Source organism: Leptodactylus fuscus, chromosome 9, assembly GCF_031893055.1.
Source record: "Leptodactylus fuscus isolate aLepFus1 chromosome 9, aLepFus1.hap2, whole genome shotgun sequence".
Classification (NCBI taxonomy): Eukaryota; Metazoa; Chordata; class Amphibia; order Anura; family Leptodactylidae; genus Leptodactylus; species Leptodactylus fuscus.
Genome location: NC_134273.1, coordinates 314964 through 331331, shown reverse-complemented (window position 1 = coordinate 331331; position 16368 = coordinate 314964). Strand labels below are relative to the sequence as shown.

The following is a 16368-nucleotide window of genomic DNA, read 5'->3' as shown; positions in this document are numbered from 1 at the left end:
GCTACAGTCGGCCCCACAGACGGCAGGATAGACCACCACAGTCAGCCCCACAGACTGCAGGATGGACCACCACAGTCGGCCCCACAGACTGCAGGATAGACCGCTACAGTCGGCAGGATAGACCACCACAGTCGGCCCCACAGACGGCAGGATAGACCGCCTCAGTCGGCCCCACAGACGGCAGGATAGACCGCTACAGTTGGCCCCACAGACTGCAGGATAGACCGCCACAGTCGGCTCCAGAAGTGACAGGATAGCCCGCCAGTGTAGATACAGCAGACATCAGATTAGACCATAGAGCACTCGTCCTTCCTTACTGATTGTCCTTGTGGTCTCCACAGGTCACATGAAGGGACGGCAGGAGAATTCTTTGTGCATTAAGCAGAATGTTCCCAGACAGAAGTAACTCATCAGTGGCTCCAAAACCCGTACAAAAGAAGACGCGCCCTCAGGGCCTGCCCTCCCCCGCCCTGTGCTGCGCCTGCGGCCTTTGCATTATGTTGGCTGGAATCAACATTACTTTGGTTGGTGCTTTTGCCTTTGGGACTTTCCTACCAGTGAACAACCCCCCGATAATCATTGGACCCATTCTATTAGTAGTGGCATTTGCTTTTTTTGGAGCTTGCTGCATCTGCAGCCGGAGACCCCCTGCCCACGGCACCAGGAAATGTAAACCTGGCTCTAATATTGGCTTTATTAAGCCAGGCAACGCAGCCTTTGAGATTGAGACCAGTGAGCACACGGTGCAGGACACCACCGCCGTTCAGCTCAGCCCCACCAACTCCCCGGTGTCTTCTCGGAAATCCTCTCCTGTGCATGAGAATGCTAAACTCTGCAAACTCTTCACTATGGATGGCAATGGGCCGGCTGCGAAATTCAGCAGTGGGGGAGAGTCCATCCAGCTGAATCTCCCCCGAGATCCTCTGACATAGGTTGGCCTGGTCTCTTTCCATGACCCTCTTATGGCTGCACATGCTGCAGCTAATGTCTGGCTGGAGGACAAGATGAAGCGCCTGTGAGGAGCTAGCAGAGCGGTGGAGCAGTAGGGTGTGGCGGCCATGACATCGCCTTTGCCTGGTGGTGACCTTTGTTTTGTACTGGTGTTTAGTGTGTAGAGTTATTATGTGCTGTCCAAAGCCAGGTGAAACGACAGTACCAAGCGACTGCCGCATGAAGATGTCTGAGACTCACCCCAAATGTATGTTGTATTGTCCTGAGAGACTGCCGAGAACCTGACACGACATCAGACCCAGCAGATCCAGGAACGAGATCACCGAGATCATCAAGATTGTAATCTTACTATGTATGAAATCTGGAGATCAAATATATATTCTTTATGAAAATTGTACCTGGTGTTGCTATATACTGTGTATGTGTGTGTGTGTATGTATTACTGATGACCGGGGCAGTGCTATTGTCACGGAGCAAAGGTATACGTCTTCCTCCGGAAGGTCCTTTGAATCAACACGGACGCAAGAGGTCGGGAGACAACAGCAATTTATTGTAATCCACAAAGTTAGTAGCCGGCGGCGGTCACATCAAACGTAATAACAATAAGTCCACAGAAGTCACAATCCAATGATAGCTTTGGTTCCTTGGTCCTGTAACTAAATCCTGGCTCTCTGCAGAGCTGTGCACAGGCCGGCTAACACATACTAACTGCTAGCTATATACTATATACTAAGACTGTTACACCTATATCTGTGGTGGGGAAGGGCTGAGTCACAGATCCTTCCCCCCTCACCTATGCCAAGGAGAGCAGACTCCCTGTCTCTTTTGAACAATGCACAGTCCAACATCTTCTTGGAGACAAGGATCAGATTATCTCCACCCATTGTCCTCACTGGTCCTCACTAGTTAGAGGGATTTGCATACAATGTGCTAACACACTAGACCCTAATCAACCAACTACACACTGATGTTTACAACAGGTTAGAGAATACATTCCACATGAAATATATATTACACATGGCCTATTGCCGGACTCTAACCATCCCGTGACAACCCCTCCCCCTCTCAAAACATGTGCATGACACAATTGGCCTACACAGGTAAATTGGGGAATGCACATCAGTCTCTATAGCTCATATTTCCTCCTGCCGGGATAACCCATCTGCGTTCTGGTGTTGGTTCCCTCGGCGGTGCTGAATGGTAAAGTTGTAGGTTTGAAGGGCTGGCATCTGGCAGAAAATCCGGTGGATCCATGTTGGCGTCTCTCTGAGCTTGGCTTCGGGTCACTGCTCCCACAAAGTGGCACTGTAGATTTCCAACATCGTTGCCTAACAGAACATCGGCCGGCAGCCCGCTCATCACACCAATTGTGCATCGTTTTGGTCCATAACCATAGTCCAGTTCCACGGTAGCTTTAGGAATACGTCTTTGAGTACCCCCTGCCAACTTGATAGAAATGCCAGGGCCCTCCTCTAGGGCCTCGGGTCGCACAACTCGGGGGTCCGCTACCGTTAGGAAAGCTCCCGAGTCCCGGAATCCAACAACTGTTCGGCCATCCAGTAGGACCTCCTGCAAGTGCTTCCGCTGAAGGTTTGCGGGATGTGTGGCGGAAGGCTGAATCCCATAGACCCCTGGAGGTGGAACAGATGGGTCATTCATGGAGTCATCTGGAAATGGGGCCAAACTTTCTGTCCTAGGGGTGGTTCCCAGGTAGTGAATAGGCCGAGATGCCACGGTGGCCCGTGCCCCCATGTTAACAGGGCAACTAGCTTGCAAATGTCCAGGCCGCCCGCAACCAAAACATCTGCGCTCTAGCATTCTTCCAGTAGGTCGTTGTCTAGGGACAGGGTTGTTCATAGCTGGAGGCCGATGGGCTGGGGCAGGGGTAGAGGGGGAATTGTAATCCTGAGGCCGGGCACGAAAGGTGGGTGGCTGGCTGAAGGGTGTCTGGCGGACTGTGGTAGTTTTCCGCTCCTCTGCAAACAACCTCTTCCACTGCGGCTTGATGGTCAGGCCCTCATCTGCAAGGGAAGCAGCTTGCTCAACTGTGGCTGGGTTCCGTTCCAGCACCCACTCACGGATCTCAGCGGGGCACTGGGAAAAGAACTGTTCCTTAAGTATGACTTGGAGGATCTTATCGACTGTGACAGCCTCCTCTCCTTCTAGCCAGCGCTTGCATGCTTGCTTCAACTTGTGGGCCAACATGTGGAAGGAGCTTCCCCCATTGTAAGACAAAGAGCGGAACTGAACTCGGTAGGTCTCTGGAGTGACTGCATAATACTTCTGCACCGCTCTTTTAATGGCCTCATAGTCCCGCTGATCACTAGGGTCCATGGCTCTGAGAGCTTCCGCAGCCCCATCTCGTAGGTGCCCCACCAGATACCGGACCCAATCCTTCTCTGGGACTTCCATCAGGTGGCACTGGTGTTCGAAGTCCTGAAAATATCCCTCAACATCCCCAGCCGCTTCATCAAAGGTCTTGAAGTGTTTATGGGAGACATATGGTGGTTCTCTCACTGTTGGGCTGGGGGTCGACGTTTGATTATAATTCCGCGTAGTTATCTCAGCCATTCGCATTTCATGCGCCATTCTTTCCTTTTCATACGCCATTCTCTGTTCCTCCTTCTCCGTTTCCTGAGCCCTCTGTAATGCTCTACTCCTTTGCTCTGCAGTTGCTCCTAGCCCCAGCACTGCCAATTCCTCCTCATACAAAACAACCCATCTGCTCTTTTGGGTCTGTACCTGCCACTCCCGTATCTCTCCAGTCTCCTGGGGGCAGCCCTCCTCATGGTCGCTTTGCAGGGTCATCTCCTCCAGTGCCTCGATCAGTTGCTCTTTCGTTCTTCCCTGGTAACTCAGGTTTAGTTCCCGGGCCCTTACTTGTAGACTTGCCATAGTCCAGTTCCTGTATTCTGAGGTTGTGGCTCCATTAATCGCTGGGCTGCTGTAGTCCATCTCGCTGTCCGCTGTTGATCCCACCGCTGCCAACCAGTTGTCACGGAGCAAAGGTATACGTCTTCCTCCGGAAGGTCTTTTGAATCAACACGGACGCAAGAGGTCGGGAGACAACAGCAATTTATTGTAATCCACAAAGTTAGTAGCCGGCGGCGGTCACATCAACCGTAACAACAATAAGTCCACAGAAGTCACAATCCAATGATAGCTTTGGTTCCTTGGTCCTGTAACTAAATCCTGGCTCTCTGCAGAGCTGTGCACAGGCCGGCTAACACATACTAACTGCAAGCTATATACTATATACTAAGACTGTTACACCTATATCTGTGGGTGGGAAGGGCTGAGTCACAGATCCTTCCCCCCTCACCTATACCAAGGAGAGCAGACTCCCTGTCTCTTTTGAACAATGCACAGTCCAACATCTTCTTGGAGACACTGATCAGATTATCTCCACCCATTGTCCTCACTGGTCCTCACTAGTTAGAGGTATTTGCATACAATGTGCTAACACACTAGACCCCAATCAGCCAACTACACACTGATGTTTACAACAGGTTAGAGAATATATTCCACATGAAATATATATTACACATTGCCTATAGTATAGACTCTAACCATCCTGTGACAGCTATATACTGTGTGTGTGTGTATGTGTGTGTATGTATTACTGATGACCGGGGCAGTGCTATATACTGTGTGTGTGTGTGTGTGTGTGTGTGTGTATGTATTACTGATGACCGGGACAGTGCTATATACTGTGTGTGTGTGTGTGTGTGTATGTATTACTGATGACCGGGGCAGTGCTATATACTGTGTGTGTATGTATTACTGATGACCGGGGCAGTGCTATATACTGTGTGTGTATTACTGATGACAGGGGCGGTGCTATATACTGTGTGTGTATTACTGATGACTGGGGCAGTGCTATATACTGTGTGTGTATGTATTACTGATGACAGGGGCAGTGCTATATACTGTGTGTGTATGTATTACTGATGACCGGGGCAGTGCTATATACTGTGTGTGTATGTATTACTGATGACAGGGGCAGTGCTATATACTGTGTGTGTATGTATTACTGATGACCGGGGCAGTGCTATATACTGTGTGTGTATTACTGATGACCGGGGCAGTGCTATATACTGTGTGTGTATTACTGATGACCGGGGCAGTGCTATATACTGTGTGTGTGTGTATTACTGATGACCGGGGCAGTGCTATATACTGTGTGTGTATTACTGATGACCGGGGCAGTGCTATATACTGTGTGTGTATATTACTGATGACCGGGGCAGTGCTATATACTGTGTGTGTATGTATTACTGATGACCGGGGCAGTGCTATATACTGTGTGTGTATTACTGATGACCGGGGCAGTGCTATATACTGTGTGTGTATTACTGATGACCGGGGCAGTGCTATATACTGTGTGTGTATTACTGATGACAGGGGCGGTGCTATATACTGTGTCTGTGTGTATTACTGATGACCGGGGCAGTGCTATATACTGTGTGTGTGTATATTACTGATGACTGGGGCGGTGCTATATACTGTGTGTGTATTACTGATGACCGGGGCAGTGCTATATACTGTGTGTGTATTACTGATGACAGGGGCAGTGCTATATACTGTGTGTGTGTGTATTACTGATGACCGGGGCAGTGCTATATACTGTGTGTGTATATTACTGATGACTGGGGCAGTGCTATATACTGTGTGTATGTATTACTGATGACAGGGGCGGTGCTATATACTGTGTGTGTATGTATTACTGATGACCGGGGCAGTGCTATATACTGTGTGTATGTATTACTGATGACCGGGGCAGTGCTATATACTGTGTGTGTATTACTGATGACCGGGGCAGTGCTATATACTGTGTATGTATGTATTACTGATGACCGGGGCAGTGCTATATACTGTGTGTGTATGTATTACTGATGACAGGTGCAGTGCTATATACTGTGTGTGTATGTATTACTGATGACAGGGGCAGTGCTATATACTGTGTGTATGTATTACTGATGACCGGGGCAGTGCTATATACTGTGTGTGTATTACTGATGACCGGGGCAGTGCTATATACTGTGTGTGTATGTATTACTGATGACAGGGGCAGTGCTATATACTGTGTGTGTATGTATTACTGATGACCGGGGCAGTGCTATATACTGTGTGTGTATGTATTACTGATGACCGGGGCAGTGCTATATACTGTGTGTGTATTACTGATGACCGGGGCAGTGCTATATACTGTGTATGTATGTATTACTGATGACTGGGGCAGTGCTATATACTGTGTATGTATTACTGATGACTGGGGCAGTGCTATATACTGTGTGTGTATTACTGATGACAGGGGCAGTGCTATATACTGTGTGTGTGTGTGTATTACTGATGACCGGGGCAGTGCTATATACTGTGTGTGTATATTACTGATGACAGGGGCAGTGCTATATACTGTGTGTGTATGTATTACTGATGACAGGGGCGGTGCTATATACTGTGTGTGTATGTATTACTGATGACCGGGGCAGTGCTATATACTGTGTGTATGTATTACTGATGACCGGGGCGGTGCTATATACTGTGTATGTATGTATTACTGATGACCGGGGCAGTGCTATATACTGTGTGTGTATGTATTACTGATGACAGGGGCGGTGCTATATACTGTGTGTGTATGTATTACTGATGACTGGGGCAGTGCTATATACTGTGTGTGTGTATATTACTGATGACTGGGGCAGTGCTATATACTGTGTGTGTATGTATTACTGATGACCGGGGCAGTGCTATATACTGTGTGTGTATGTATTACTGATGACAGGGGCAGTGCTATATACTGTGTGTGTGTATGTATTACTGATGACCGGGGCAGTGCTATATACTGTGTGTATGTATTACTGATGACCGGGGCAGTGCTATATACTGTGTGTGTGTGTATTACTGATGACAGGGGCAGTGCTATATACTGTGTGTATGTATTACTGATGACCGGGGCAGTGCTATATACTGTGTGTATGTATTACTGATGACCGGGGCAGTGCTATATACTGTGTGTGTATGTATTACTGATGACTGGGGCAGTGCTATATACTGTGTGTATGTATTACTGATGACAGGGGCGGTGCTATATACTGTGTGTGTATGTATTACTGATGACCGGGGCAGTGCTATATACTGTGTGTGTGTATATTACTGATGACCGGGGCAGTGCTATATACTGTGTGTGTATATTATTGATGACCGGGGCAGTGCTATATACTGTGTGTGTATTACTGATGACTGGGGCAGTGCTATATACTGTGTGTGTGTGTATTACTGATGACCGGGGCAGTGCTATATACTGTGTGTGTATTACTGATGACAGGGGCAGTGCTATATACTGTGTGTGTATGTATTACTGATGACTGGGGCAGTGCTATATACTGTGTGTGTATGTATTACTGATGACTGGGGCAGTGCTATATACTGTGTGTGTATGTATTACTGATGACCGGGGCAGTGCTATATACTGTGTGTGTATATTACTGATGACCGGGGCATTGCTATATACTGTGTGTGTATGTATTACTGATGACCGGGGCAGTGCTATATACTGTGTGTGTATGTATTACTGATGACCGGGGCAGTGCTATATACTGTGTGTGTGTGTATTACTGATGACTGGGGCAGTGCTATATACTGTGTGTGTATATTACTGATGACCGGGGCATTGCTATATACTGTGTGTGTATGTATTACTGATGACCGGGGCAGTGCTATATACTGTGTGTGTATGTATTACTGATGACCGGGGCATTGCTATATACTGTGTGTGTATGTATTACTGATGACCGGGGCAGTGCTATATACTGTGTGTGTATTACTGATGACCGGGGCAGTGCTATATACTGTGTGTGTATTACTGATGACTGGGGCAGTGCTATATACTGTGTGTGTATGTATTACTGATGACAGGGGCAGTGCTATATACTGTGTGTGTATATTACTGATGACCGGGGCAGTGCTATATACTGTGTGTGTGTATGTATTACTGATGACAGGGGCAGTGCTATATACTGTGTGTGTATATTACTGATGACTGGGGCAGTGCTATATACTGTGTGTATGTATTACTGATGACAGGGGCAGTGCTATATACTGTGTGTGTATATTACTGATGACCGGGGCAGTGCTATATACTGTGTGTGTATGTATTACTGATGACTGGGGCAGTGCTATATACTGTGTGTATGTATTACTGATGACCGGGGCAGTGCTATATACTGTGTGTGTGTATGTATTACTGATGACTGGGGCAGTGCTATATACTGTGTGTGTATTACTGATGACCGGGGCAGTGCTATATACTGTGTATGTATGTATTACTGATGACTGGGGCAGTGCTATATACTGTGTGTATGTATTACTGATGACCGGGGCAGTGCTATATACTGTGTGTGTATGTATTGCTGATGACTGGGGCAGTGCTATATACTGTGTGTGTATGTATTACTGATGACAGGGGCAGTGCTATATACTGTGTGTGTATGTATTACTGATGACCGGGGCGGTGCTATATACTGTGTGTGTATTACTGATGACTGGGGCAGTGCTATATACTGTGTGTATGTATTACTGATGACCGGGGCAGTGCTATATACTGTGTGTATGTATTACTGATGACAGGGGCAGTGCTATATACTGTGTGTGTATATTACTGATGACCGGGGCAGTGCTATATACTGTGTGTGTATGTATTACTGATGACAGGGGCAGTGCTATATACTGTGTATGTATGTATTACTGATGACCGGGGCAGTGCTATATACTGTGTGTATGTATTACTGATGACCGGGGCAGTGCTATATACTGTGTGTATGTATTACTGATGACCGGGGCAGTGCTATATACTGTGTGTGTATGTATTACTGATGACAGGGGCAGTGCTATATACTGTGTGTGTATGTATTACTGATGACCGGGGCAGTGCTATATACTGTGTGTGTGTATTACTGATGACTGGGGCAGTGCTATATACTGTGTGTGTATGTATTACTGATGACCGGGGCAGTGCTATATACTGTGTGTGTGTATTACTGATGACTGGGGCAGTGCTATATACTGTGTGTGTATTACTGATGACCGGGGCAGTGCTATATACTGTGTGTGTATGTATTACTGATGACTGGGGCAGTGCTATATACTGTGTGTATGTATTACTGATGACAGGGGCAGTGCTATATACTGTGTGTGTATATTACTGATGACCGGGGCAGTGCTATATACTGTGTGTGTATGTATTACTGATGACAGGGGCAGTGCTATATACTGTGTATGTATGTATTACTGATGACTGGGGCAGTGCTATATACTGTGTATGTATGTATTACTGATGACCGGGGCAGTGCTATATACTGTGTGTATGTATTACTGATGACTGGGGCAGTGCTATATACTGTGTGTGTATTACTGATGACAGGGGCAGTGCTATATACTGTGTGTGTATGTATTACTGATGACCGGGGCAGTGCTATATACTGTGTGTGTATGTATTACTGATGACCGGGGCAGTGCTATATACTGTGTGTGTATGTATTACTGATGACTGGGGCAGTGCTATATACTGTGTGTGTATGTATTACTGATGACTGGGGCGGTGCTATATACTGTGTGTGTATTACTGATGACCGGGGCGGTGCTATATACTGTGTGTGTATATTACTGATGACCGGGGCAGTGCTATATACTGTGTGTGTATGTATTACTGATGACCGGGGCAGTGCTATATACTGTGTGTGTATGTATTACTGATGACCGGGGCAGTGCTATATACTGTGTGTGTGTGTATTACTGATGACCGGGGCAGTGCTATATACTGTGTGTGTATTACTGATGACTGGGGCAGTGCTATATACTGTGTGTGTATTACTGATGACCGGGGCAGTGCTATATACTGTGTGTGTATATTACTGATGACCGGGGCAGTGCTATATACTGTGTGTGTGTGTATTACTGATGACCGGGGCAGTGCTATATACTGTGTGTATGTATTACTGATGACCGGGGCAGTGCTATATACTGTGTGTGTATTACTGATGACAGGGGCAGTGCTATATACTGTGTGTGTATGTATTACTGATGACCGGGGCAGTGCTATATACTGTGTGTGTATTACTGATGACTGGGGCAGTGCTATATACTGTGTGTGTATGTATTACTGATGACAGGGGCAGTGCTATATACTGTGTGTGTATGTATTACTGATGACCGGGGCAGTGCTATATACTGTGTGTGTATTACTGATGACAGGGGCAGTGCTATATACTGTGTGTGTATGTATTACTGATGACCGGGGCAGTGCTATATACTGTGTGTGTATATTACTGATGACTGGGGCAGTGCTATATACTGTGTGTATGTATTACTGATGACTGGGGCAGTGCTGTATACTGTGTGTATGTATTACTGATGACCGGGGCAGTGCTATATACTGTGTGTATGTATTACTGATGACTGGGGCAGTGCTATATACTGTGTGTGTATGTATTACTGATGACCGGGGCAGTGCTATATACTGTGTGTGTATGTATTACTGATGACTGGGGCAGTGCTATATACTGTGTGTATGTATTACTGATGACCGGGGCAGTGCTATATACTGTGTGTATGTATTACTGATGACTGGGGCAGTGCTATATACTGTGTGTGTATGTATTACTGATGACCGGGGCAGTGCTATATACTGTGTGTGTGTGTATTACTGATGACAGGGGCAGTGCTATATACTGTGTGTATGTATTACTGATGACTGGGGCAGTGCTATATACTGTGTGTGTATGTATTACTGATGACTGGGGCAGTGCTATATACTGTGTGTGTATTACTGATGACTGGGGCAGTGCTATATACTGTGTGTGTATGTATTACTGATGACCGGGGCAGTGCTATATACTGTGTGTGTATGTATTACTGATGACTGGGGCAGTGCTATATACTGTGTGTGTATGTATTACTGATGACAGGGGCAGTGCTATATACTGTGTGTATGTATTACTGATGACCGGGGCAGTGCTATATACTGTGTGTGTATTACTGATGACTGGGGCAGTGCTATATACTGTGTGTGTATGTATTACTGATGACCGGGGCAGTGCTATATACTGTGTGTGTATGTATTACTGATGACCGGGGCAGTGCTATATACTGTGTGTGTATTACTGATGACCGGGGCAGTGCTATATACTGTGTGTGTATGTATTACTGATGACTGGGGCAGTGCTATATACTGTGTGTGTATGTATTACTGATGACCGGGGCAGTGCTATATACTGTGTGTGTATGTATTACTGATGACCGGGGCAGTGCTATATACTGTGTGTGTATTACTGATGACTGGGGCAGTGCTATATACTGTGTGTATGTATTACTGATGACCGGGGCAGTGCTATATACTGTGTGTGTATATTACTGATGACTGGGGCAGTGCTATATACTGTGTGTGTATGTATTACTGATGACTGGGGCAGTGCTATATACTGTGTGTGTATGTATTACTGATGACCGGGGCAGTGCTATATACTGTGTGTGTATGTATTACTGATGACAGGGGCGGTGCTATATACTGTGTGTGTATATTACTGATGACTGGGGCAGTGCTATATACTGTGTGTGTATGTATTACTGATGACCGGCGCAGTGCTATATACTGTGTATGTATTACTGATGACCGGGGCAGTGCTATATACTGTGTGTGTATTACTGATGACCGGGGCAGTGCTATATACTGTGTGTGTATGTATTACTGATGACCGGGGCAGTGCTATATACTGTGTATGTATGTATTACTGATGACTGGGGCAGTGCTATATACTGTGTGTGTATGTATTACTGATGACCGGGGCAGTGCTATATACTGTGTGTGTATGTATTACTGATGACCGGGGCAGTGCTATATACTGTGTGTGTATTACTGATGACTGGGGCAGTGCTATATACTGTGTGTGTATGTATTACTGATGACTGGGGCAGTGCTATATACTGTGTATGTATGTATTACTGATGACTGGGGCAGTGCTATATACTGTGTGTATGTATTACTGATGACAGGGGCAGTGCTATATACTGTGTGTGTATGTATTACTGATGACCGGGGCAGTGCTATATACTGTGTGTGTATTACTGATGACTGGGGCAGTGCTATATACTGTGTGTATGTATTACTGATGACCGGGGCAGTGCTATATACTGTGTGTGTATATTACTGATGACTGGGGCAGTGCTATATACTGTGTGTGTGTATGTATTACTGATGACCGGCGCAGTGCTATATACTGTGTGTGTATATTACTGATGACCGGGGCAGTGCTATATACTGTGTGTGTATATTACTGATGACCGGGGCAGTGCTATATACTGTGTGTGTGTATGTATTACTGATGACTGGGGCAGTGCTATATACTGTGTGTATGTATTACTGATGACTGGGGCAGTGCTATATACTGTGTGTATGTATTATTGATGACCGGGGCAGTGCTATATACTGTGTGTGTATTACTGATGACCGGGGCAGTGCTATATACTGTGTGTGTATTACTGATGACAGGGGCGGTGCTATATACTGTGTGTGTATTACTGATGACTGGGGCAGTGCTATATACTGTGTGTATGTATTATTGATGACCGGGGCAGTGCTATATACTGTGTGTGTATTACTGATGACCGGGGCAGTGCTATATACTGTGTGTGTATATTACTGATGACTGGGGCAGTGCTATATACTGTGTGTGTGTATGTATTACTGATGACCGGCGCAGTGCTATATACTGTGTGTGTATATTACTGATGACCGGGGCAGTGCTATATACTGTGTGTGTGTATGTATTACTGATGACTGGGGCAGTGCTATATACTGTGTGTATGTATTACTGATGACTGGGGCAGTGCTATATACTGTGTGTATGTATTATTGATGACCGGGGCGGTGCTATATACTGTGTGTGTATTACTGATGACTGGGGCAGTGCTATATACTGTGTGTATGTATTACTGATGACCGGGGCAGTGCTATATACTGTGTGTATGTATTACTGATGACCGGGGCAGTGCTATATACTGTGTGTGTGTGTGTATATATACAGTCCTATGAAAAAGTTTGGGCACCCCTATTAATCTTAATCATTTTTAGTTCTAAATATTTTGGTATTTGCAGCAGCCATTTCAGTTTGATATATCTAATAACTGATGGACACAGTAATATTTCAGGATTGAAATGAGGTTTATTGTACTAACAGAAAATGTGCAATATGCATTAAACCAAAATTTGACCGGTGCAGAAGTATGGGCACCTCAACAGAAAAGTGACATTAATATTTAGTACATCCTTCTTTTGCAAAGATAACAGCCTCTAGTCACTTCCTGTAGCTTTTAATCAGTTCCTGGATCCTGGATGAAGGGATTTTGGACCATTTCTTTCTACAAAACAATTCAAGTTCAGTTCAGTTTGATGGTCGCCGAGCATGGACAGCCCGCTCTCAAATGATCTGAAAACAAAGATTGTTCCACATAGTTGTTCAGGGGAAGGATACAAAACGTTGTCTCAGAGATTTAACCTGTCAGTTTCCACTGTGAGGAACATAGTAAGGAAATGGAAGACCACAGGGACAGTTCTTGTTAAGCCCAGAAGTGGCAGGCCAAGAAAAATATCAGAAAGGCAGAGAAGAAGAATGGTGAGAAGAGTCAAGGACAATCCACAGACCACCTCCAAAGAGCTGCAGCATCATCTTGCTGCAGATGGTGTCACTGTGCATCGGTCAACTATACAGCGCACTTTGCACAAGGAGAAGCTGTATGGGAGAGTGATGAGAAAGAAGCCGTTTCTGCACGTACGCCACAAATAGAGTTACTGCCTGAGCGATGCAAAAGCACATTTGGACAAGCCAGCTTCATTTTGGAAGAAGGTCCTGTGGACTGATGAAACAAAGATTGAGTTGTTTGGTCATTCAAAAAGGCGTTTTCCAAAAAAAACAGCATTCCAAGTAAAATACTTGCTACCCACTGTAAAATTTGGTGGAGGTTCCATCATGCTTTGGGGCTGTGTGGCCAATGCCGGCATCAGGAATCTTGTTAAAGTTGAGGGTCGCATGGATTCCACTCAGTATCAGCAGATTCTTGAGAATAATGTTCAAGAATCAGTGACGAAGTTGAAGTTACGCCGGGGATGGATATTTCAGCAAGACAATGATCCAAAACACCAAAGCTCCAAATCCTCAGGCATTCATGCAGAGGAACAATGACAATGTTCTGGAATGGCCATCCCAGTCCCCAGACCTGAATATCATTGAACATCTGTGGGATGATTTGAAGCGGGCTGTCCATGCTCGGCGACCATCTAACTTAACTGAACTTGAATTGTTTGTCCAAAATCCCTTCATCCAGGATCCAGGAACTGATTAAAAGCTACAGGAAGCCACTAGAGGCTGTTATCTTTGTAAAAGGAGGATCTACTAAATATTAATGTCACTTTTCTGTTGAGGTGCCCATACTTTTGCACCGGTCAAATTTTGGTTTAATACATATTGCACATTTTCTGTTAGTACAATAAACCTCATTTCAATCCTGAAATATTACTGTGTCCATCAGTTATTAGATATATCAAACTGAAATGGCTGCTGCAAACACCAAAATATTTAGAATTAAAAATGATTAAGATTAATAGGGGTGCCCAAACTTTTTCATAGGACTGTATATTACTGATGACCGGGGCGGTGCTATATACTGTCTGTGTATACTGAGTCATACACACACTTGACAATAAGAAACATACATGGACAGCATACAATAATAGGATATACAAGTGGGGAGCCTTGGAACATCTGAATGCGTACCAACGCATGGTAATAAGGAGCGGGAGAGATAAAGATAGAAGTAACAGAAGAACTAATTAGCATATAGGGGGAAAGTGCCAGAGTCAGAAAAGCCAATATACACTACAGGGAGCCAAACCGACCACCAGGGACATGTCACATGATGCATAGATGTCAGTGATGCCACCTACCCACAATACCACGCTACACCCCACGCACGTTTTCCACAACCTGTAGACTTTGTCCAGGGACAATAATGCAGAGGGCACAGAAGTAACCAATGAAATGAACCAATCCCAGATCACAAACCTAATCCTGTCTGAACGCAGCCTAAGGGCTCTGGGAAAGCTAAGGTATTACAAACATGCAAAGTAATAGTTTGGGATGAATGTACCACGGCGCACAAAAACGCAGTCAAGGCCCTTGATCGCACCTTGAAAGATCTGCACGGAACCGATTGTTTGATGGGGGGAATTGTTGTAATTTTTGCAGGTGACTTCTGCCTGACGTTACCGCTTCTTAATGGAGCCACAGCGGTGTATAAACTGAATGTCTCTCTGTGGATACACGTGCAGAAGCCAACTCTTACTACTAATAGTTCATTGGATGAGAAATCCAAATGCGGATACATTTACACACAGCTACTATGTCTGGGAAATGACAGGTCCCTTTTGAACCCTACAAATTGTACAGCGCTGCGGAATATGTTGGCGCTATAGAAATACAATGAATTATTTATTAGGTCCCTACTGATTCCACTGCTCCTTCATATATATATATATATATATATATATATATATATATATATATATATATGAAGAGTCAGATGGAATCCTAAATTTTGTCAAATTGAGATGATGGCGCTCCGTAGTGTATGGTGCTTGAACCTAGCGGCTGCCAGTTAAAAGTTGGAAAAGCGATGAAAGTACATGTTTATATTAGGCCTGCAAATATAGCGTAAGATGGAAAAGCGACCAGAGTCTTGTGACACAGAACGAAGGACTAATGAAGTCCCGCACTACCTACAATGGTCTGTGGACAACAAGTCCTGGACTGGCAAAAAAGAGAGCTGGCCTTAAGAAAACTACAAGAGGAAGAAAGTCAGCGGCACAGGCACAAGCTTGGGGGAAGATACAATTCCTTTTTGCTCATTAGCCAAGCCAAATATGCTGATTTGCAAGTGTAGAAGAAATTCTGTGGTCAGGCTGCCCAGGACGTCTTCAGCAAACTTCCCTCTGGTGACAAGGTTAAGGATGAAGCCAGAAACTGTAAAAACAACATTTTGGAAAGTTTTGTGACAATATAGAAGTAGAGTTATAAGTCTCCAAATATTAAAACTGAATTGACTTAAAATTTACGTTTTTGGACCTTGATCGTTCTTCCATCTGATATACATATATCTGTAAAAAAGCAGGCGTCACGCCAAAACAGGCTTGGAGCCAAAACGTCGCAGTATGAGTCAATAAACCTCCTATACTTTTTTTGGTGTGCCGCCTGCCTTTTTGGAGTTATATTGAACGTGAAAAATCCTTTTCCTATTGGTGAGCGCCCTATGCCCAGACGGGTGCGGTCATGTATATACTGTATTTTGTATAGTATGTGTATATATATA

The 16368-nt window shown here is 45.1% G+C and overlaps 1 protein-coding gene across 1 annotated transcript; it reads left to right on the top strand.

Moving 5' to 3' along the window:
* Positions 1 to 386: 386 nt before the first annotated feature.
* On the top strand, positions 387 to 932 carry TMEM275 (transmembrane protein 275). The gene has a single exon (XM_075287184.1). The coding sequence runs from the start codon at positions 387 to 389 to the stop codon at positions 930 to 932; it is 546 nt and encodes a 181-aa protein (XP_075143285.1).
* Positions 933 to 16368: the final 15436 nt, after the last annotated feature.